The 22,668-nt window shown below is 36.0% G+C and overlaps 1 protein-coding gene across 1 annotated transcript in view; it reads left to right on the plus strand.

Moving 5' to 3' along the window:
• UBE2V2 (ubiquitin conjugating enzyme E2 V2) overlaps positions 1 to 17,064 on the plus strand; it is a 44,964-nt gene extending 27,900 nt beyond the window's left edge. Inside the window, exons 3-4 of the mRNA XM_042972663.1 lie at positions 582 to 707; positions 16,796 to 17,064. Of these exons, the coding sequence (XP_042828597.1) occupies positions 582 to 707; positions 16,796 to 16,942 (273 nt within the window). The 3' untranslated portion in view covers positions 16,943 to 17,064. The remainder of the gene's footprint in view (positions 1 to 581; positions 708 to 16,795) is intronic.
• The last annotated feature ends 5,604 nt before the right edge of the window (positions 17,065 to 22,668 follow it).

Consider the following 22,668-nt stretch of genomic DNA (forward strand, 5'->3'; position numbering starts at 1 on the left):
CTGGCAGCATGGGGCCTGACGTGGGCCTCAAACCCACAAACTGTGAGATCATGACCTGAGCCGAAACCAGAGTTGGACGCTTAAGCAACTGAGCCACCCAGGCGGCCCTATTATTCTTATTTGTTAATGTAAGTCTTGTAGATAGGTTAATGTTCATCCAGATTGAGTACCACAGACTGGATGATTTCCTTGCGATCTCCATGACGTTAGTCCTTACTGTACACATCCAAACTGCTGAGCGTGTTAATGGATGTGTGTGGTTAACCTTGGTTGACTTTTATACAGGTGTTTCTTTTCAAAGTGTTGAAATAATTAGTAATATATATACAAGATTGTTGCATACGTTTTAAATTACAGTAGTTTAATATCCCAGGTCTGACCTCCACTTGGGAATAGCTCTTACTTAAGGGAAAGGAAGTTGTGGATCGGTTTGGGTAAGTGAAATCTATAGCTGGTTAGCTTATCACATAAATGTGAATGTACAAAAATATAAATTATTGATCATAAAGTAATATCAAACACATTAATATTGTACTTTTCCTCTTTATTAGCAGTTGAATATTATTATTTTTGCCTTCCAGACAAATTATGAAAACAGAATATATAGCCTGAAAGTAGAATGTGGACCTAAATACCCAGAAGCTCCTCCATCAGTTAGATTTGTAACCAAAATTAATATGAATGGAATTAATAATTCCAGTGGAATGGTAAGTTAAAATAGTCATTTTATTTTTATAAAATAATATATAGTCAGAAGAAAGTTAAAATATAAAACAGACCTTTGTTTACTTGGAAGTCTAAAAGAAATATATCTTGTTTTTCTCTTATAAATCAATCTGTCCTTAAAAAACCTTTATGTACCAGCCTAGATAGATGTGATGACAACAGTTCTCTCAGGGTTTATTAATTGCTTCAGTAGTCATATTTAAGTTGAATCCTTATTTGGTAAAAAGATAACATTCTCTTTGTTATTTTTCTTTAAGGTTAAGGTACATTTGGTGAGATTAAAAAAATGAATATTCATGAAGGGGAGGCTTTGAGGAACAAGTGTGTCTGTATTAGAACAAGTAGTCATGGTTGAGCATTGTTGTGTGTTTAAAGCAAATAAACCAAAATGACATGCTCTACCTGGAAGTTAGAAGGCTGAATTTCCATTATGATTAGGTTGTTAGGGCTCATGTTAAGACTTCTAAATCCAGGCTATTGATATGCCATGTTGAGAGTACACTCACATGCAAAATACATGTTAGGAAGTGTAATAACACAATAATAATAAAATGAACATCATCCATCTTAGGAAATAGAATGTTATCAATATCCTTAACTTCTTGTGTGCTCCTTCTCATCCTATTCCTGTATTCCTTTTCCTCACTAGTAGTAATTAACATCTTAAAAATATTCTTTTATGTACTGTCTTTTTTTTTTTTTAATTTTACCCAATGTATCATGTGTGTATACCTAGCCTCCCTCCCTCTTTCCTTCCTATTTATCTATTTATATACCTGCCTTACCTATCATCTATTAAAAACTATGAGTTTATACCAACACACTATTCCATCACAGTAGGATTTATTCCATATTTCGTCTGTTTCACATTTGTAATTCCCTCTGGTAACAAATTGAACCCCGGACACACAGAACTAGCCCTCTAGCCCCCAACTCAGTCTAGTATGCAGACCCACAGCTAGGCCCCACAACAGCAAGTGCTTCCCTGCTGGATGTGCTAGAAGAAAGCATGACCCTGACAGGAAGAAGGTGGACAGGTCATTGGAAGTCTCAGCTCTGAATCCGCTGGTCACTTACAAATCTCCCTACCTGATGCATGCCACCTAAAAGCTGGGTTCTGAGAGTCCTTCCTGTCAGTCTGTCAGTCTTTGTAATTTATTGGGACTATTTAGTCCCTTTACATTTAATATAATATTGATATGTTTAGGTTTAATAAATCATTTTATTTTGTGGTTTCTCATTTTCCATGTGGTTTTTGTTTCTTTTCTGCTTTTGAAACGGTTCTCAAAATTTTTCATTCTATTTTTGTTTTTTCAGTGGTTATTCTAGAAATTATAGTGTGCATACTTAAGTATTTCTATGATAAATAATATTAAGAGATGTGATAGAAGCAGGATTATAAAACATTTTGAACATACAGAAGGATATTGTTTAGGGAATTTCTTTTTTTTTAATTTCTTTTTTATTTTTAAAAATTTACATCCAAATTAGTTAGCATATAGTGCAACAATGATTCCTTAATGCCCCTTACCCATTTAGCCCATCCCCCCTCCCACAACCCCTCCAGTAATCCTCAATTTGTTTCCATATTTATGAATCTCATCTGTTTTGTCCCCCTCCCTGTTTTTATATTATTTTTGTTTCCCTTCCCTTATGTTCATCTGTTTTGTCTCTTAAAGTCCTCATCTGAGTGAAGTCATATGATTTTTGTCTTTCTCTGACTAATTTCACTTAGCATAATACCCTCCAGTTCCATCCACATAGTTGCAAATGGCAAGATTTCCTTCTTTTTGATTGCTGAGTAATACTCCATTGTATATATAGACCACATCTTCTTTATCCATTCATCCATCGAGGGACATTTGGGCTCTTTCCATACTTTGGGTATTGTTGATAGTGCTGCTATAAACATTGGGGTGCATGTATCCCAGAAGGATCTTTCTAAAATACAAATTGTGTTATGTCACTTCTGTGCTTTAAGATCCTTTAACGACTTCAACCACAATGTGCATGCTTTTTGCCATGGTTCATTGGGACTCACAGGGTCCACACTGCCCTGCATGCCTTTCATTTTGCCTCAGGATCAGTGCACTGTTCTTCCTGTCTGGACATCTCCCCCACTCTGGCTAATCCTTACAGATCCTTCCCTTTTCTGTGTAAAAGTCACTTTCTTCGAAAAGTCTTTTCTTGAATTCTGTCCCTTTTTTTACTCTGATAATCTTTTCCTTTGTAGCAGTTTCTATAAATTTATTACTACTTTTCTCTTTGTTTTCATTTTTGGTGTTTTTAAAAGAAGTATTTTTGATACGTAGACAAATTTTAGAAAAGTGATATAACCAACATCGTCCATTTTCCCTTGTCACATCTTAGCATTTTGGTCTTGTTTGCAATAGCCTTTTTAAAAGAAAGACTACATTATAAGTAGTTAACTCTGTGTTCCTTTCCCCAGTTTCCCCTTCTACTTTCCTCCGAAGTAATCTCATCTTGAATTTGATGTTTATCATTTCCATGCATGATTGTTATGCTTTAACTATGCACGTGTGTGTATACCTCTATATTGTATTACTTTTGTGTGGAATCACGTCAGTGATTTTTGAGTTTCATCTGTGTTGAGTCATTTAAATTAGATTGTTCCTTTTAATACTCTGTTTTTCACTTGCTGGGCATTTACGCCGTTTTCAGTTTTCACTGAAAAGATTGCTACAATGGACATTCTTATATAAGTACTCTTCTACCCTAGGGCAGTGTTTCTTAAGACTTGGGTGTTTAATGGTTGGTTTGTTGGTATCCAATATGTTGTAGATCAGTACTTGTGTAAAATACAATAAAAATTACTAAGAAAATGAAATAAAAAAGAAAATACAGTAAAACCTTGGATTGTGAGTAACTTGTTCTGCAAGTGTTCTGCAAGACGAGCAAATGTTTCTAATAAATCATAACCTGATAAACGATTGATGTCTTGCAATACGAGTATTATGTGACATTGAACATCATATGATCACCACTGAGCCATGGTTCTTTTCTCTCTTTCTCTTCTCTCTCTCTCTCTCTCTCTCTCTCTCTCTCTCTCTCTCTCTCTCTCTGCGGGATTGTGGGTGATCATCTCCCATGCTCAGACGCTTGGTCTCAGGCCACAGTGTTTGGCAGAAATCAGTGATTTTTCAGAATGTTGGAAGGTGCCCACAATTGGCACTAGTGTCTTTTTGTCACTTTAGCACCTGTGGACAGTCCTTTGCTTTTCCAGACAAGAGTAAGCTTAGGAATGCGTTGCTTCATTCTAGGTCAGGCTGCCTGCAGATACAGACCCTTTCCTCTGCTGCCTTTTTGCCAGTTACATTAAATACAGTAAATGATAAGAGTTTATTAATACTGTACTATAGTCAACATCAGTTAGTGATAGTGAAAGTTGTCCTACACAGTAACCCTCCTCTCTTGTCTCCCTCACATCAGCCATGAAGGTTTTCAAAGGTAAGTGCAGGTTAATTTGTTTATTTTCATTTATATTTTGTATTTTCTTTATTATTTCATAGTATATTGGTGTAATCATTTTTATGTGAATATTTTTAGATTGTGGAATGAATCATCTGAGTTTCCATTATTTCTTATGGGAACTTTGCTTTGATAGACAATTGCTTTGGATTACAAGCATGTTTCCGGAACGATTTAGGCTCAAAAGCCAAGGTTTTACTGTATAAGCTCAGGTTTTTTAAACAAGAATTTCTCTGTCAAATTACCATAGAAATCTTGAAACACATTTCTGTGTCTGTCTTGTGGTGGACCAGTAAAAAATTAGCTCAAGGCCTGGCGTCATTCCATGGAACATAGCACTGCTCCAGGACATCCACCTAGAAGTGGAATGTGTGCTGAAGTGTAGGGCTTGCCTTCAACTTGATTGAAAATTGCCAGCTACTCTTCGCAGAATTGTATCTGCGTCTGTCCTGCTAGCTGTGTCTAGCAGTATCCTGTGATCGTACGTTCTCACCAATGCTTCATATGGCCAACCTGGGATGGGGATTTGAAAAGGAAAAGAAATAATGATTTTAATTATTAGAGCATAGGTTGTGTATAGAAGGTTAGAAATAGGGTGACTACACTGGACATCAGTTTTTCTCTTGATGGATATTTAAGAATTTAAAATACTACTTTCATAACTAGTAAATAGATGCCCAGAACCTCACACTGACCGTTGGTCATGTGCCAGAATAATTTTATATCATTTTGAGGTTAAGTACCTGATGAATTTTGAGTGTTGCTTTAGTAATTTTGGTTTATATTTATGTAATACAACAAGGTAAAATTATTCCTTACGGGTGGTTAGCACAGGAAAGCACAAATTGTAGTGCTTTATGCTGTGAAGTCTCAAGTTTTGGAAGTTATTGTATATTATAGAATGATAAGATGCAGATTTGTTCTGACATGGTATTTATTTTCCCATGTTCTTTTCTTCCTCCTCTCTCTTCTTCATCTTCTTTTCCCCATTGTGTGTGTGTGTGTGTGTGTGTACGTACCCTGTTGGTATTTCACAGGAGTTGCAATCGCTTATGCTTATTTAACTATCATGTAACTTTACAGCTAGAAGTGTTTGTTTCTGCTTTGGAAAAAGCTTGGTATTCTCTCCACTTGAAAACTCTTATTTGCTAGTGGAGTCTATTTAAAACAGGCTAAGGGGCTTGCTACTGCTGAAGTTAAATCATTAGAGGAAGCCCTTTAAGTACATCTTAACGTTATAACATTCTTCTTATTGCTTCAGTTACTTGTAAGAGAATTATTTAAAAATTATTTTTGTCTTCTATTTTAAGCAGTTTATTGTGATATAATTTGCATACCATACAGTTCATTCAAAGTGTATATAATTAAGTGGTGTTTTAGTTTTCATTGGGTTGTGGACCCATTACCACAGTCGAGTTTTAGAATATTTTTGTCCCTCTCAAAGGAAACCCCCTACCCATTGGTTGTCACTTCCTATTCCACCGTCCCATACCCTAAACAACCATTAATCTTCCTGTCTTTATAGATTTGCCTATTCTGGACTTTTCATATAAATGAAATCATAATATGTGTTTTTTGGCAACTAGCTTCTTTCACTTAACATGTTTTCAAGGTTCATCCATATTATAGCATGTATCAGTACTCTATAACTTTTTATAGCTTTTATAACATTTTATTGCTGAATAATAATTCCATTATATAAATCTGTCTATACATTTTGTTAATCCATTCATCACCTGATAGACATTTGGGTTTTTCTACTTTTGGCTGTCATGAATAATGCTGCAGCAAAAATTTGTGTACAAGGTTGTATGGTTAAAACTTTCATTTCTATTGGATGTATACCTAGGATTGTAATTGCTGGGTCATATGGTGGCTCTGTGTTTAACTTTTTGAGGTATGGCCAGACTGTGTTTCTTTCTTTCTTCTTTTAAAAGTTAATTAATTAATTTTTAAATTTACATCCAAATTAGCATATAGTGCAACAATGATTTCAAGGAGTAGATTCCTTAATGCCCCTTATACATTTAGCGCATCCCCTTCCCACAACCCCTCCAGCAACCCTGTGTTTGTTCTCTATATTTAAGAGTCTCCTATGTTTTATCCCCCTCCCTGTTCTTATATTTTTGCTTCCCTTCCCTTATGTTCATCTGTTTTCTATCTTAAATTTCTTCATATGAGTGAAGTCATATGATACTTGTCTTTCTCTGACTAATTGCGCTTAGCATAATACCATCTAGTTCCATCCATGTAGTTGCAGATAGCAAGATTTCATTCTTTTTGATTGCTGAATAATACTCCATTGTATGTATGTGTGTATATATACATACATACCTATACATATATGTATATACACATACATATATATATATATATACACACACACATACATACGTACACATATGTACACACACACACACACACACACACCCCACATCTTCTTTATCCATTCATCTGTTGATGGACATTTGGGCTCTTTCCATACTTTGGGTATTGTTGATAGTGCTGCTATGTATACATTTGGGTGCGTGTGCCCCTTTGAAACAGTGTACCTGTATCCCTTGGATAAATAACGAGTACTGCAATTGCTGGGTTGTAGGGTAGTTCTATTTTTAATTTTTGGAAGAACCTCCATACTGTTTCCCAGAGTGGCTGCACCAGTCTGCGTTGCCACCAGCAGCGCAGAAGAGATCCTCTTTCTCCATCCTCGCCAGCATCTGTTGTTGCCTGACTTGTTAATGTTGGCCATTCTGATTGGTGTGAGGTGATATCTCATTATGGTTTTGATTTGTATTTCCCTGATGATGAGTGATGTTGAACATTTTTTCATGTGTTGGTTGGCCATCTGGATATCTTTGGAGAATGCCTATTCGTGTCTTTTGCCCATTTCTTCACTGGGTTGTTTTCTGGGTATTGAGTTTGATAAAGTTCTTTACAGATTTTGGATACTAACCTTTTATCTGATATGTCATTTGCAAATATCTTCTCCCATTCCATTGGATGCCTTTTAGACGTGTTGCCTCTGGAACTATGTTGAGTAAGAAGTTGCTGCGGCCAAGGTCAGAGAGGTTTTTGCCTGCTTTCTCCTTGAGGATTTTGATGGCTTCCTGTCTTATGTTTAGGTCCTTCATCCATTTTGACTTTTTGTGTATGGTATAAGAAAGTGGTCCAGGTTCATTTTTCTTCATGTTGCTGGCCAGTTTTCTAAGCACCATTTGCTGAAGAGACTTTATTCCATTGGATATTTGTTCCTGCTTTGTCAGAGATTAGTTGGCCATACGTTTCTTGGCCCATTTCTGAGTTTTCTCTTATGTTCCATGGATCTGAGTATCTGTTTTTGTGCCAGAACCATACTGTCTTGATGATTACAGCTTTGTAATACATTGTGAAGCCCAGGATTGTGATGCCTCCAGCTTCGGTTTTCTTTTTCAAGATTGCTTTGGCTATTTGGGTGTTTTTTCTGGTTCCATACAAGTTTTAGGATTGTTTGTTCTAGCTCTGTGAAGAATGCTGGTATTATTTGATAGGGATTGAATTGAATATGTAGATTGCTTTGGGTAGTATTAACATTTTACATATATTTGTTCTTCCAATCCAGGAGCGTGGAATATTTTTCCTTTTTTCATGTCTTCTTCAGTTTGTTTCATAAGCTTTCTATAATTTTCAGTGTATAGAGTTTTCACCTCTTTGGTTAGATTCATTCCTATGTATTTTATGGTTTTGGTGCAATTGTAAATGGGATCGAATCCTTGATTTCCCTTTCTGTTGCTTCATTTTTGATGTATAGGAATGCCATCGATTTCTGTGCATTGATTTTATATCCTGTGATGTTGCTGAATTCATGGATCAGTTGTAGCAGTTTTTTGGTGGAATCTTTTGGGTTTTCCATATAGAGTATCATGTCATCTGTGAAGAGTGAAAGTTTGACCTCCTCCTGGCTGATTTGGATGTCTTTTATTCTTTTGTGTTGTCTGATTGCTGAGGCTAATACTTTGGATACTATATTGAATAACATTGGTGAGAGTGGACATCCCTGTCTTGTTCCTGACCTTAGGGGGAAAGCTCTCAGTTTTTCCCCATTGAGGATGATATTAGCACTGGGTCTTTCATATATGGCTTTTATGATCTCGAGGTATGATCCTTCTCTCCGTACTTCCTTAAGGGTTTTTATCAAGAAAGGATGCTGTATTTTGTTAAATGCTTTCTCTGCGTTTATTGAGAGGTTTATGTGTTCTTATCCTTTCTTTTATTAATATGATGTATCACATTGATTGATTTGCAGATACTGAGCCAGCTCTGAATCCCAGGTATAAATCCCACTTGGTCGTGGTGAATAATTTTTTTTAACGTATTGGTGGATACCGTTGGCTAATATCTTGTTGAGGTCTTCGGTTTTGGAATCAAGGTACTGCTGGCTTCATAGAATGAGTTTGGAAGTTTTCCTTTTTTTTTTCTGAACAGCTTTAAATGAATAGGTGTTAACTCTTCTTTAAATGTTTGGTAGAATTCCCCTGGTAGCCAGTCGCCCCTGAATCTTGCTTTTTGGGGAGATTGATTACTAATTCAATTTCTTTACTGGTTATGGGTCTGTTCAGATTTTCTATTTCTTCCTATTTTAGTTTTGGTAGTTTATATGTTTTTATGAATTTGTCTATTTCTTCCTGATTGCCTATTTATTTGCATATAATTGCTCATAATCTCTTATTGTTTGTGTTTCTGCCATGTTCGTTGTGATCTCTCCTCTTTCAATCTTGTTTTTATTTATTTGGGTCCTTTCCTTTTTCTTTTTGATCAGACTCACCCGGGGTTTATCAATTTTGTTAATTCTTTCAAAGAACCAGCTTCTGGTTTCACTGATCTGTTATACTGTTTTTTTGTGTCAATAGCATTGCTTTCTTCTCTAATCTTTATTATTTCCTGTATTCTGCTGGTTTTGGGTTTTATTTGCTGTTCTTTTTCCAGCTCTTTACGGTATAGGGTTAGGTTGTATATCTGAGACCTTTGTTCCTTCTTTAGGAAAGCCTGGATTGCTATATACTTATCTCTTATGACCGCCTTTGCTGTGTCCCAGAGGTTTTGGGCTGTGTTGTTATCATTTTCATTGGCTTCCATGTGCTTTTTAATTTCCTCTTTAACTTTTTGGTTAACTTCATTCTTTAGTAGGATGGTCTTTAGTCTTCAAGTATTTGTTATCTTTCCAAATTTTTTTTGTGGTTGATACCAAGTTTCGTAGTGTTGTGGTCTGAAAATACGCACAGTATGATCTTGATCTTTTTGTAATTGTTGAAGGCCGATTTATGTCCCAGTATGATCTATTTTGTAGAATGTTCCATGTGCAATGGAGAAGAATGTATTTTCTGCTGCTTTAGGATGAAATGTTCTGTATAAATCTGTTAAGTCCATCTGGTCCAGTGTGTCATTCAAAGCCATTGTTTCAATGTTCATTTTCTGTTTAGATGATCTGCCCATTGCTGTATGTGGGGTGTTGATGTCTCCTACTATTATGGTATTATTATCCATGAGTTTGTGTTTGTGACTAATTAATTTATATATTTGAGTGCCTCCATGTTTGGAGCATAAATGTTTATAATTGTTAGATCTTCTTGGTGGATAGATGCCTTAATTATCATATAATGCTCTTCATCCCTTGTTACAGTCTTTATTTTAAAATCTAGATTGTCTGAAATAAGTATAGAGACTCTGATTTTCTTCTGGCGACCATTAGCATGATAGATGCTTCTCCATCCCCTTGTTTTCAATCTAAAGGTGTCATAGGTCTAAAATGTGTCGCTTGTCTCTCTCTCTCTCAATAATAAATAAATAATAAATAATAAATAAATTAAAAAAATAAATAAAATAAAATGGGTCTCTTGTAAACCACATATAGATGGATCTTATTTTTTTATCCATTCTGTTACCCTATGTGTTTTGATTGGAGTGTTTAGTCAATTGGCGTTTAGAGTGAGTACTGAAAGATATGAATTTATTGCCATTATGTTGCCTGTAGAATTGGAATTTCTGGTGGTGTGTTCTGGTCCTTTCTAGTCTTTGTTGCTTTTGGTCTTTTGGGTTTTTTTCTTTTTCTCTTTTTCATCTTTTCTCCCCTCAGAGAGTCCTCCTTAAAATTTTCGCAGGGCTGGTTTAGTTGTCATGAGCTCCTTTAATTTTTGTTTGGGAAACTTTTAATCCCTACTTCTATTTTGAATGACAGTCTTGCTGTATAAAGAATTCTTGGCTGCATTTTTTTTCCGATTCAGCACATTGAATATATCTTGCCACTCCTTTCTGCCCTGCCATGTTTCTGTGGATAGGTCTGCTGCAAACCTGATCTGTCTTGCCTTGTAGGTTATGAACTCTTTCCCTTGCTGTTTTCACGATTTTTTCCATGCCTATTTTGTGAATTTGACTATGATTGTTGATGGTCCGTTTTTATTGGATCTAATGGGAGTTCTCTGTGCTTCCTGGATTTTCATGTCTGTATCTTTCCCCGGGTTAGGAAAGTTTTCTGCTATGATTTGGTTACAAAACCCATCTACCCTTTTCTCTCTGTCTTCATCTTCTGGGGTCCCTATGATTCTGATGTTAGTCCTTTGTAATGAGTGAGTTCTCTTAATTCTTATATCATGCTCTTTTGCCTTAGTCTCCCTCTTTTTTTCTGCTTCATTATGCTCTGTAAGTTTGTCCTTTATCGCTTATTCACTGCTCTGCCTCATCCATCCTTGCTGCCGTGGTATCCATTCAAGATTGCAGCTCAGTTGCAACATTTTTTATTTCATCCTGACTAGGTTTTATTTCTTTTATCTCCACAGAAACGGATTCTAATCTGTTTTCAACCCCAGGTAGTATTCTTATTATCATGATTCTAAATTCTGAGTCAGACGTCTTGCTTGTATCTGTGTTGATTACATCCCTGGCGATCATTTTCCTGTTCTTTCTTTTGGGGTGAATTCCTTCATTTTGTCCTTTTGAAGAAAGAAAAGGAATTAATAAAGTAAAAAAAAAAATTAAAACAACACAAAAAAATAAAATAAATGATGCTAGATCCTAGACGTGTTTTGTTCTGGTTGTTGAAAGAAATTTGATAGATTAGAGGAAAAAGGGAAAGATAAGAAAAGGGAAAAGAAAAAAGGAAAACGTTTGAAAATTTGAAAAAATGAATACAATAAAATAGAATAAAATGAAATGATGAAAGTAAATAGATTGTAAAGATTTTACAGAACAGTGAAAAATACAGTGGATAGAAATTAAAGAAAAATATTTTAATAAAAATGGAAAATACAAGTAAATTTTTTCTCTCTCTATGCCCAAGAATAAGAAAAGGAAAAAAAAAATTGAATGATGACCCAGTGAACAGAATCAAATATGATTGAAATTACATCTAGTTTCCCCTGGAAGTTAAACTGTGAAGCACTTTATAGTGTGTAAGCCAAGCAGTGGAGGGACTTGTGGTCCTCAAGAGCGAGGTTGTCCCAGTTGGGTGGGGCTTAGTGTAACAGCTCCATTTTCCACTAGGTGGCACTGCTTAGCTCACTGCATTGATTTTTGTGGCATGTATAGGCATGTATGTGCCTGCATGGGACGGACAAAAATGGTGTCACCTAGCTACCCATGCTCTAGTATCAGAGCTCTGTGGTCTCCCCGACTGGCAATCAAGCACCCCTCCTTTGTTTCTTGCTTCCATCCACTCTTTGCTTTTACACTGTCTGTGACCAAGCTTTCAGGCTGCCAGGTGGCACCTTCCTCCTGAGTTGTATCTCAGGTGCGCCTGTGTTTCCCAACCCTTCACTTCTGAGAGACTGTAGCTTTTACCTGTTCTGACTGTCTAGGGGAGGGTCTCATGGAGATGTGGCTGGGTGCCAGCCCGCCCCCAGGAATGTTCGCAAGACTGTGTTGCTGCCGGTGCCCAGAGACTGTGGCAGCGCGCCAGTCCACCCCAGAAGTAGTGTGATTGTGTAGCAGCAGCGTTTCAGGGATTATGGCAAATCACAACACACATCTGGTGCCAGGCTTCACCCTTAACATCGTCGCTCCAACACCAGTGAATGTGGCTGTTCTTCAGGGTCTGCTGGGACCTTTGCCTGTGGTGGGTTGGAGGTGGGGGGCACACTGCCTCCACCAAATGCCCTCCCAGCAGGGGAAATGTCTCCCTCCATGTGGCCCGAGGACCCTGAGGACCCCGAGGACCTTGCTTTCTGCTCCCAGGGATTTGCCTTTCCCACCAGAGCACTGCCAGGTATCAATCTGTGGAATTTCAGACTCTACACCACCCCCCCTGTTTATAGTGTCTTAATGGAATTTAAACTCTCTTCTTTCTCCTTTCTTCCTTTTTTGTTCAGTCCCTGTGGCTGTTTCCACTCTTCCTTTTTCTCTCCAGCTGCTTTGCTGGGGGAGGAGTGCTTTTCCTGTACTCTCTCCCCTGTCTCCTTCCTCTCTCTGCAAGCAAAAACAGCTCTCTGCCCTCCACGTCTTGTCTCTCTCCCAGTTTACCTCTCTGTGCCATGTTCCTGCCGAGTTCTGTCGTTCAGGTTGTGCAGATTGTTGTGTTAATCCTCAAATCAGTTTTCTAGGTGTTTAGTGTTGATCTGCCTGCATTTCGGGGATGAGAGATTTAAAAAAACCTTCCATGCTGTTCCTGTTCCGCCGTGTTGGCCCTTCTCCCAGACTGGTTTTCAAAATGGACATAACATTTTGCATTCTTTCCAACAGTGTGTGTGGGTTTCAACTTTTCCACATCCTTGTCAACACCTGTTACTGTGTCTTTTTGATTATAGCCATCCAAAGTGGGCGTGGAGTGGTATTTCATTGTGGTTTTGATTTGCAATTCCTGGATTAAGCTAATGATGTTGAGCATCTTTTCACATATTTATTGGTAATTTGCGTATCTTCTTTGGAGAAATGTCTATTCAGGGCCCTTTTTTTTTTTTTTTTTTAATTAAAGTGGTTTAAAACAACAAAGATTAATTATCTCATAGTTTCTGTGGGCTAAGAATGTAGGTACAGCTTTGCTGTGTCCTATGGCTCAGGGACTCTCCCAGGGTTGCAATCAAGATGTCAGCCTGTGCCATGGTCTCATGTGAAGATCAACTAAGGAAGCATCCAGTTTAACCTCACTTATGTGGTTGTTGGCAGGATTCATTTCTTTTTGGGTTTTTGTACTGAGGGCCTCAGTTTCTTGCATACTGTTTCCCAGACACCACCCTCAGTTCCTTGCCAGGGTGGAACAGAGCAGTTTGGAACATGGCAGCTGACTTCTGTCTGTGAAGCAAGTGAGTGAAAGCAAGAAAGAGCAAGGTGAAATCACTGTATTTTTGTAATTTAATATCGGAAATAAACATCCCAACATTCTCTTCATAAAGCAAGTCATAAAGTCTGGTTGGGTTGACATAACAAAAATACCATAGACTGGGTGGTTTCAATAACAGAAATTTATTTCTCACAGTTCTGGAGGCCGAGAAACCTGAGATCAGTATGTCAGCAAGGTTGGGTTCGTGAAGGTGAGGACCTTCATGCTGAATTGTAGATGACTAACATCTTACTGTCCCTTTCTTGAAGGAGAGAGCAAGCTCTAGTTTTTCTCTTCTTAAAAAGGACACTAATCCCATCATGGAGCTCTACCCTTATGATGTCGTCTAAACCTAATTACTTCCCAAAGATCTCAGCTCCTAATATCATCCCTATGGTCTTAGAGTTTCAACGTATGAATTTGGGGAGAACACAGTTTGTAACAGCTGTCTGCCACAAATATGCTTTTGTTCACATTTTAATTGAGAGATATTTGGCCTTTTATTACTGAGTTGTATGAGTTCTTTATATACAGAATGAGAGCCCCTTATGAAATATATGATTTGTAAGTATTTTCTCTCATTCTGTGGATTGTCTATGCTTTCTTGATGGTTATGTTTTGCAATTCAGAATTTTAAGTTTTGATGTAGCCAATTTATCTTTTTGTTGAATGTGTTTTTGGCAGTAGATATTAAATAAATCATTACCAAATCCAATGTAATGAAGATTTACTCCTGTTTTCTTCTAAGAGGTTTTTTTTTTTTTTAAATAGGTTTAGCTCTTAATTTATGTGTATGAGTTCATTTTTGTGTGTGATGTGAGTTAAGGGCTCAACTTCATTCATTTGCTTGTCGATATCTATTTGTCCCAACACCATTTATTGAGGAGGCTATCCTTTTCCCATTGTATATGTATTCCTGGCACTCTTGTCAAAAGATTACTTGACTTTTCTGCTCTCCATTGTATTCCATTGATGTGATGTTCATCCTTATGTAAGTAAGCACCACCCTTTTTGATAACTGCCTTGGTAGTAAGTTTTAACATTGGAAAAACTTTGTTATTGTTTTTGTTTTAGCTATTCTGGGTTCCTTACATTTCCACATGAATTTTAGAATAATCTTGTTCATTTCTACAAAAACACAAAACAAACAAACAAAAAAACCTCATGTAGTTGAAATTTTGATAGGGCCTTTATTAAATCTGTAGACTACATTAAAGAGTATTGTCATCTTAGTAATATTAGGTCTTCTGATCCATGTATGGGGGATGTCTTTCCATTTATTTAGGTCTTTGATTTTTTTTAACAGTAAATTACAGTTTTCGTTATATGAGTCTTACACTTCTTTTGTTAAATTTATACCTATGTATTTTATTCTTACCCAATTATAAATGGCATCGTTGTCTTAATTTTATTTCCAGATTGTTTATTGCAAGTATACATACATGGGTTTTTTTTTAATTAATTGATTTATTTTTTATTTTAAAAAGAGAGAGAGACTGGGGAAGAGGGGCTGAGGGAGAATCTCAAGCAGGTTCCAGACTCAGCATGGAGCTGGTGTGGGCTTGATCCCCTGACCCTGAGATCATGATCTGAGCCTAAATCAAGAGTTGGACACTCAACCGATTGAGTCACCCAGGTGCCCCTACAAACATGGTTTTACAAATTGATCATGTATCCTGTAGCTTTGCTGTATTTGTTTATTAGCTCTACTAGTTTCTTTAATGGATACCTTAGGATTTTCTGTATACAAGATCATGTCATCTTGTATGACATGACATCATGTCATCATGACAAGATTAGTCATTCTTTTCAATCTGATGTCTCATTTCATTTTCTTGCTTGATTGCCTGGCTGAAACCTCCAGTACAATCTTGAGTAGCAGTGATGATTAAATATGTTAACTAGAGGTTTTTAGAGATGCCCTTTATGAAGTTGAGGAAGTTCCCTTCTGTTCCTGGTTTGTTGAGTGTTTTTTATCAGAAAAGTTGTTGGATTTTTATCAGATGCTTTCTTATGCTTATTGAAATAATTATGATTTTTGTTCTCTATTCTGTTAATATCGTATATTATGTTGACTGGCTTTTTAAAATCCTGAGCCAACTTACAGTTCTGGGATAAATCCTACTTTGTAATCTTTATTATGTGTTGCTCAAGGTCAGCCACAGGTGAGAGCATATCAATTCTTCTGTTGAGCCTTTGTACAATTCTGTACATGTGTGGTCTTCTAGATTCACAGGCATATGTTGGAACTTTTCAAAGCCCCTGTGGACATCTCATTTCCCAATCATTCCTCTGAAATATTTTGAACACCTTCCTGTTTGACCTGTTATTGTCTCCCCAGGCAGCAGAGATGTTAAAACAATTGACACTGATTATTTTTGAAAAATGCCTGGGGTAGGTGTGGATGTGGGTGGGAGGAGGAATATGCAGTACTCAGTAGGTGACTTTTGAGGTCAGATAAAGAAAAAACCCTGAGGGGCCCCTGGGCGGCTCAGTCAGTTAAGCATCCGACTCTTGGTTTCGGCTCAGGTCGTGATCTCATGGTCTCCTGAGTTCAAGCCCCATGTCAGGCTCTCTGCTGACAGCATGGAGCCCATTTGGGATTCATATCCCCTGTCTCTCTGCCCCTCTCCCACTCATGCTGTCTCTGTTTCTCTCAAAATAAATAAATAAACTTAAAAAAAAAAAACAAAAACAAAAACAAACATGCCTGTGAGTGGGGTTTTCCGGGGAATGGCCAGCCAGGTCATGTGATGTCAGTTACCTGGGAATAAGGCTTTGAAGTTGCTCCAGCCCCATTCTGTCAGGCTTCTACAGTGGAAGGTTAATTTAGTATCGTACAGAGAAGACATTGATAAGAAAAATCCAAAAGCAGAGATCAGTTTAACAGCTCTTTTCTAAATTCCAGTGGAGATAATTACCCAGATTCTGGGTAGTGGCATTGGAAATGGAGAGGAACCTTCAGATGTTGTCTCATCAAGAAGGATTTGGCAACTGTGTTTACAGTGTAGTTATTTAATGTAACATTTGTTTATGTCTGTTGTCCAAAGTTCACTACATGTTTAGTGTAAGATATAAAAAAGCATACACACAAAAAAGACAAATTTTTAGGAAATACCTGTTACAAAAGGATTATTTTTCCTGTATTATGAACTTGTAGTGTCATAGTGTTTCTTTTGTGAAAGTAGAGCCAGGCTATGAATTTTAACAGCACTTCTTATTGAAGTATGTACAGTAAGTCGGTGCCATAGTACTTTAAATTTTGTAGTTAATTTTGCTCTTTTCCCCCCATTTCAGGTGGATGCACGGAGCATACCAGTGTTAGCAAAATGGCAAAACTCATATAGCATTAAAGTTGTACTTCAAGAGCTAAGACGTCTAATGATGTCCAAAGAAAATATGAAGCTTCCACAGCCACCAGAAGGACAAACATACAACAATTAATTTTAGTGGATCTCAAACTTGTCTTAAATCAACAGCCTTCTACTCATGTTAATGTCTTGATTAAATATCACAATGCAAAATACCCACACATTAAGTAAAAGAATTCCAGCTGGTAAACATGACCTGGACATTTGTAAGAATATATTTAATATATGTACACCATTATGTTTTCAGCTTACAGGAGGAAAAATGCAGCACCATTTTTTTTCTCTTGTTAAGGCACTGTCATTTAAGCATAAACCTGGAGTACTCAAAATAGAATTCAGGTTTACAAGATGAAAGCATGGAGAGAAGAGTCAGATGCTGTGGAAGCATGTGTGTTTCTGAAAAGTAAAAAAATCTCAAGAAGGAAAAACAAATGGCATGCTTTATCCATCTTGCTTAGCGAAAGAGCTTCAAGTTGAAATTGTCTAAAGTAGCAGGTACAATGAATCTTGTCACAAATTGTGTTAATTTTTGAAGCGGTGTGGGTGCTGACTACTAGTAGTATCAAAAATATGTTCAGGATTGTTTTGATACCTGTATTTATGATAAAAAAATGTCGTGGGGGAGGCCGATGAGTATCTGTTAAAAGCCGTTCCTGTGTGTTACATGTAACAGACATGGTAAATATTTGTTTACAGTCTTTGTTTGACAAACCATGCATTTAAGTGAAATCAACAAAAAAAAGGAAATAGGTGTATGGATATGTGATTTTGAGATTAAAGTTAGTCTTAAAATGTAAATAAAATGTGGAACGTGTCCTCAGAAACCGTGCCATTTCTATTATATTGATGTGGTATATGTACAGTACCTTGCTGAGGTAGCAAAAATTGGAATTATTGTAGCTATTCATCTATAAACACCTTTTATTATTACTCTATTTTGTATACTTCTTGTGAATTGGAATTTGCAGAGTATCTCAGAGAACAAATTACCGAATTAGTTTAATTTCTTCTTTGGAGAAGGAGGAATCCTGGGTATTAATTATATTTTGAATTTGAGTTTACCAGAAATATTATTTAAAAATGTTTGAATTCTAGCAATTCTTATAGAATTATAGACTACAGATGATCCAAGTACACATTCCATTTTTAATTCTTGAGTTTTCTGTGACATGTCTTCCCCTAGTGCTTTTAATACTTACTAATTGGGATTAATTGTATCCAGTTTCACTTAATCTCCACTTTGGCAGACGCTAATTTTGACCTGAAAGTTCATTTGTGTTCTGCCTTTACCGAAATAGGCTTTAGGTCACTTTTTCATTTCAAAGCACTGGGTATACTACTTTGTTAAAAATACTCCCTTCTTATGAATTCACTGCAGAAAATAGAAAGGTGGTCAGGTAGCAAGGACGAATTTCTCAAAGGTGTCCTGACATGTTTTTATCAGTTCATTCAAAGTTAAAGATCTGGGCTACTTTTTCTTGATCAATAATACATAAAAGTCAGTGACAGTTTGTCTAAAGTTACTAATTTCAACATGGCTATTCTTTTTCATTATCAAAAGAGGTTTAAAATGCTTTCAAATGACAGATAGAAAATATATACACACAAATTAGTGCATGTCTAATTTATTAAAGTAGGTTTGAAATGAATTCTTACCTTGGAATACATTCTTAAAAATTTTAAATGGTTGAAGATGAACTTGAATTACAGTGGCATCATATGCAAGACCATTGGCAATGGTCTGAATCAGTTTAACTCCTTTTCCACTTTGAGAATGTGTCTTGTCACACATGGGGACTAATAATCATTTGAATGCTGTTAAATAATTTATATAGTGGTGGGCTGAGAGTCTGAGTACTTGGTCACTTGTCCTTTTCCCTTTTCCCATATCCACTATTGTGAAGGGTTTCTTCTCTCAAGTATATGTTGTGTGAGTCAGCCCTAGAATGTTTATTTCATACTCTGTTTTGTCTTTGGGACTGTGGATCTCTGCAGAGATCTGCATGCCAATTAGCCAGTTCCCAAAGCAGAACCCATTTTGCATGTCACAATCAAGATATACATGGCAATCTAAGACACACTGGTTGATTATGGAAGGAGCTAATGTAGAGCTGCTCTTAATTACAGTAACATTTCTAAGGCTGCATTTTTGAAGCAATTTTTCCTTTGTTTTCTAAAGTGGCTAGGGTTGTAGGAATGTGTGGTATTAAATGAACTGTAAAATTGCCTTTGAAACTTGTTTAAAAGGCTAGCAGTTGTGACCCTAGGGGGATGATCATATATTAATAAAGATTACAAAAATAAAATTCTTGTCCTGTTAGGTCAGTGTTCTGCTTTAATGGTTTTAATTACTAGTTTTCAGAATTGCTGATTGTAACATTTTACTAATATTTCAAAGTAATGGCATTTATTAGGGGTTTTCAGAATTTTGACACAAACATTTGTAAGGATAGTCAGTAGTATTTGAGTCTTCTGGGTGTAATACATAAGAAATTTATAATTTCAGATTATCCTTTTAAAAGAATTTATCACTTCAGTTTGAGTGCTTGGAGAGTATATTAGTTTCACTACATATGGTTAATTAGTCTGGATAACTTAATGCCAATTCATTGATTTAAATATTTCCCACTGAAAAATATTATTGATAAATATATGTAAAATTAATATTGTATTGAATTTCGAGGAGGCAGATGGAAACTATTAGTACATTATCCTTAATAGATTTGGTGTGTATGGCTTTGGGTGGTTCTGGTAGGTGCATGATGGAATTACTTTGGTCAGAACGATGTTAACGTTTTTAGTGAGCACATGACTATGTTCTTACGTGCATTTTAAAGACTATAGGTACTAATGATAAAGTCATGAATAATGGGATTTGGGAGGTATTTAAGGTTATTTTTCCCCTGATTTCTTTTTAGAAGTATATTTTTTAGATGTGTAGAATCATAGTATCATTTATTGCTGGGGAGGATCTGAAAGGCACTGATTTTACTTTTCTGATAACTATCAATATAATTTTCCAGTACCAACTTGATTGATTTTTGGTTATTTTCACAAAATTTCCAATTTTCACAATTCTGGACAGTATATGTATTTTGAATATAAAATAGAAACATAAAAAGGAATGGATGCAGTGTATTACAGAATTGGTAAGAGCATTAGCTGTTAATTCCCACCCAGTACCTTGTTTACTAAAAAGCAGGAAATGTATGGAAATAAAGTATCTTTTATGCTAAAGTTATAGTATGTCTTATAGAAGTTACAAAGAGTGGATGGAGATCTTACCATAGTTCACACTGAAAATGTTATTTTAAAATTATAGTGGAGCGTTGAAAATAAAAGATACACCATGAGCATTTTCTGAAGAGAAAATTTTGAAGGTATTTGATGATACAGAAAGTGACGTCAGAACCATCGTTTTGTGAAATAAGGGAGTTTTGGAAACTCCTGGGGTGAGTACATGATTAAAAAAATAATAATTGGCTAGGAAGAGGTTGCCATGGTGTTTACATCCTTAGTAGGATATTCTCACCAAAAAAAAAAAAAAAAAAAAAAAAAAAAAAAAAAAAAAATTCCTAAGGGTCTGTTTCATCTCATTTTACATATAGTCTGTAAGAACAACCCACAAGTTTTTTTGGCCAGTTCATTTAGGAAATCAATGATGAAAGCCAGATAGATCTCACTTTCTTAACTTAGATTTCAGTAATCATTTTTCTGTGAAGTGAGTAACTGACCAAATACCATGTAAGGTTTGTGCCGCGATCCATCTGCCAAAAGTAGACTTCTGTGAATTACTTTGTCTTGTCCTTGTTCAATAATTAGCTACGTAAGTGTATCTAGAAGTTTTGGCAGCCAAGAAATTCTGCAAAAGTGAAGTTAATATTCTGCCCCCAAAGGAAGGCTAACAGTCGACACTAAGAATCCCAATAGTAATGAGAAACCTGTGGTCAGTAAAGAGGCAAATTATTGAGTTGAGAGTAAACGCTTTTAGTTGTTCAGTGCAGTAGTTGAGTAATTTTTAAAAATATTTTTTTCAAAAATTATAAGGAATCACTATTAACACTTGAGTGTATATTTTTCATGCCATATAATTAATTGCCTTGTTTTAAAACATTAGATAACAAGGTAATCTGGAAAATTTACAATGTAATGTGAAGTGAGGTTTTAACAGGATATCCTCATATTGTAGTAAAATTAGTTACAATCAACAAGTATGGTAATTATAAATGCTTTATTACAGGGTGGTATTTTGCAGCCTTTGTGGTTTAGCAGCCTTTACTTTAATAGAGGAACGAAAGTAGATTTTCTTCACAGTTGATAACTGACAAAGACAAATGTATCGTTTTACTCCTTTTCAAGCCAAGTAAGTAATAATGATTGTCAGATGTCCAGATTATATCTGTTATCATAAATTATCTTTCTATTGCTATAATTTAAAAAATCTAGATAAAGTGGGCAAATAGACTTCTTCAATAATTGCAATACTCAAGTGAAAATAATGGAGTACACAAGAAAAGTAAAATACTTAGTTGCCTGGGTTTCTTAGTTTTTAGTAATGTATGGACTTCTTTAAGGAGAAAAATAATACTTGTGGACTCAGCATTGTTTTGAATTATTTTTGTTAAAACATTGTTTAATGCATAAAACTGTACTAATGCAAATGTTGTATATGCTCTTGGGCCTTTATAAAATTATAAAGTAAATTGCATACAACTACAGAGTAATTAAAATGTAAAATAATTTAGAATTGAGGATGTTTTATTTAATCTGCTTGAAATGTATATATTGGTGTTATCTCTTGCCTTTTTCTGTCTTTTTTTCTTTTCTGTTTTCTTCTTTCTTCCATGTCTATACTGTGGTGTGCTGCTCGACCTCAAATTTTCTTACCTTTTTTTCTCTTGCCAGATTGCCACAGAAACATCCTTGCTATGTGATCTGACCTTCATTTGATGTAAATACAGTTCTGTATTAAGTCTATTATTCTTTTCTATTAGCCAGACAGTTTGAAAAGAACTAAAACTCCTGAGTGTACTTTGAGACCCACATTTGTCTTAAACCTTTGATTATGAAGTATTAGAGTGATATTCACTTTGCTGTCAGTGTGGTCCTGCATAGGAAGGAAAATTATTTATGATCGGTGATGATAGATAACTTGATATATTGATAACATTTTAATTTAGGGTAACACATTTTAATCAAGGTGTCTTCAAGCTAAATGGTGCGATCCCCAAGCTCAGTTGTAAGGGGTGCTGAATATGTTTATTGGTTTAGAATATAGACTGCAGTTAAAAGAGGCCCCTCCCTTTCTGTTTTGACTACTCTACCATCATTCTCTGGGGAATCTTCCTTTTCACAGTCTATGGTCACGTTTGTTCTTCTTGTGACCAATTCTGTTCTGTCTTGTTGACTGGGTGTTTCCTTTCAGCTCCTTTAGGCACTTTCAGTTTTCCCCATCATCTTGGTTGTGATCCCTTCCATCTTCTTCCTTTGACGTCAAAACTAACCATGAATTTGAAGAATACTCTTGGGAGTTTGCTTCACCAGCTTGAACCACTTGTTATGGCCTCCTTCCTACCACGTGCCCTTTGTTTATCACCTCTGTTAATGTTTGTAATCCTGTTTCCTTCACCTGAATCCTCTCCTAACTTCTTTACCACTCTGATTTGTAGGTCTTTTTCTCAACCTATCACTGTTGTCCTCCTTTGTCCTCATGTGTTGAGGTTTTTGGCTTTACTTCTGAGGCTTGATGTCTAAGCATCCAAATATGGTGGTCATGATCATCACAATAATAAATGTGTA

This window comes from Panthera tigris, chromosome F2 (genome assembly GCF_018350195.1).
Source record: "Panthera tigris isolate Pti1 chromosome F2, P.tigris_Pti1_mat1.1, whole genome shotgun sequence".
NCBI classification, from domain to species: domain Eukaryota; kingdom Metazoa; phylum Chordata; class Mammalia; order Carnivora; family Felidae; genus Panthera; species Panthera tigris.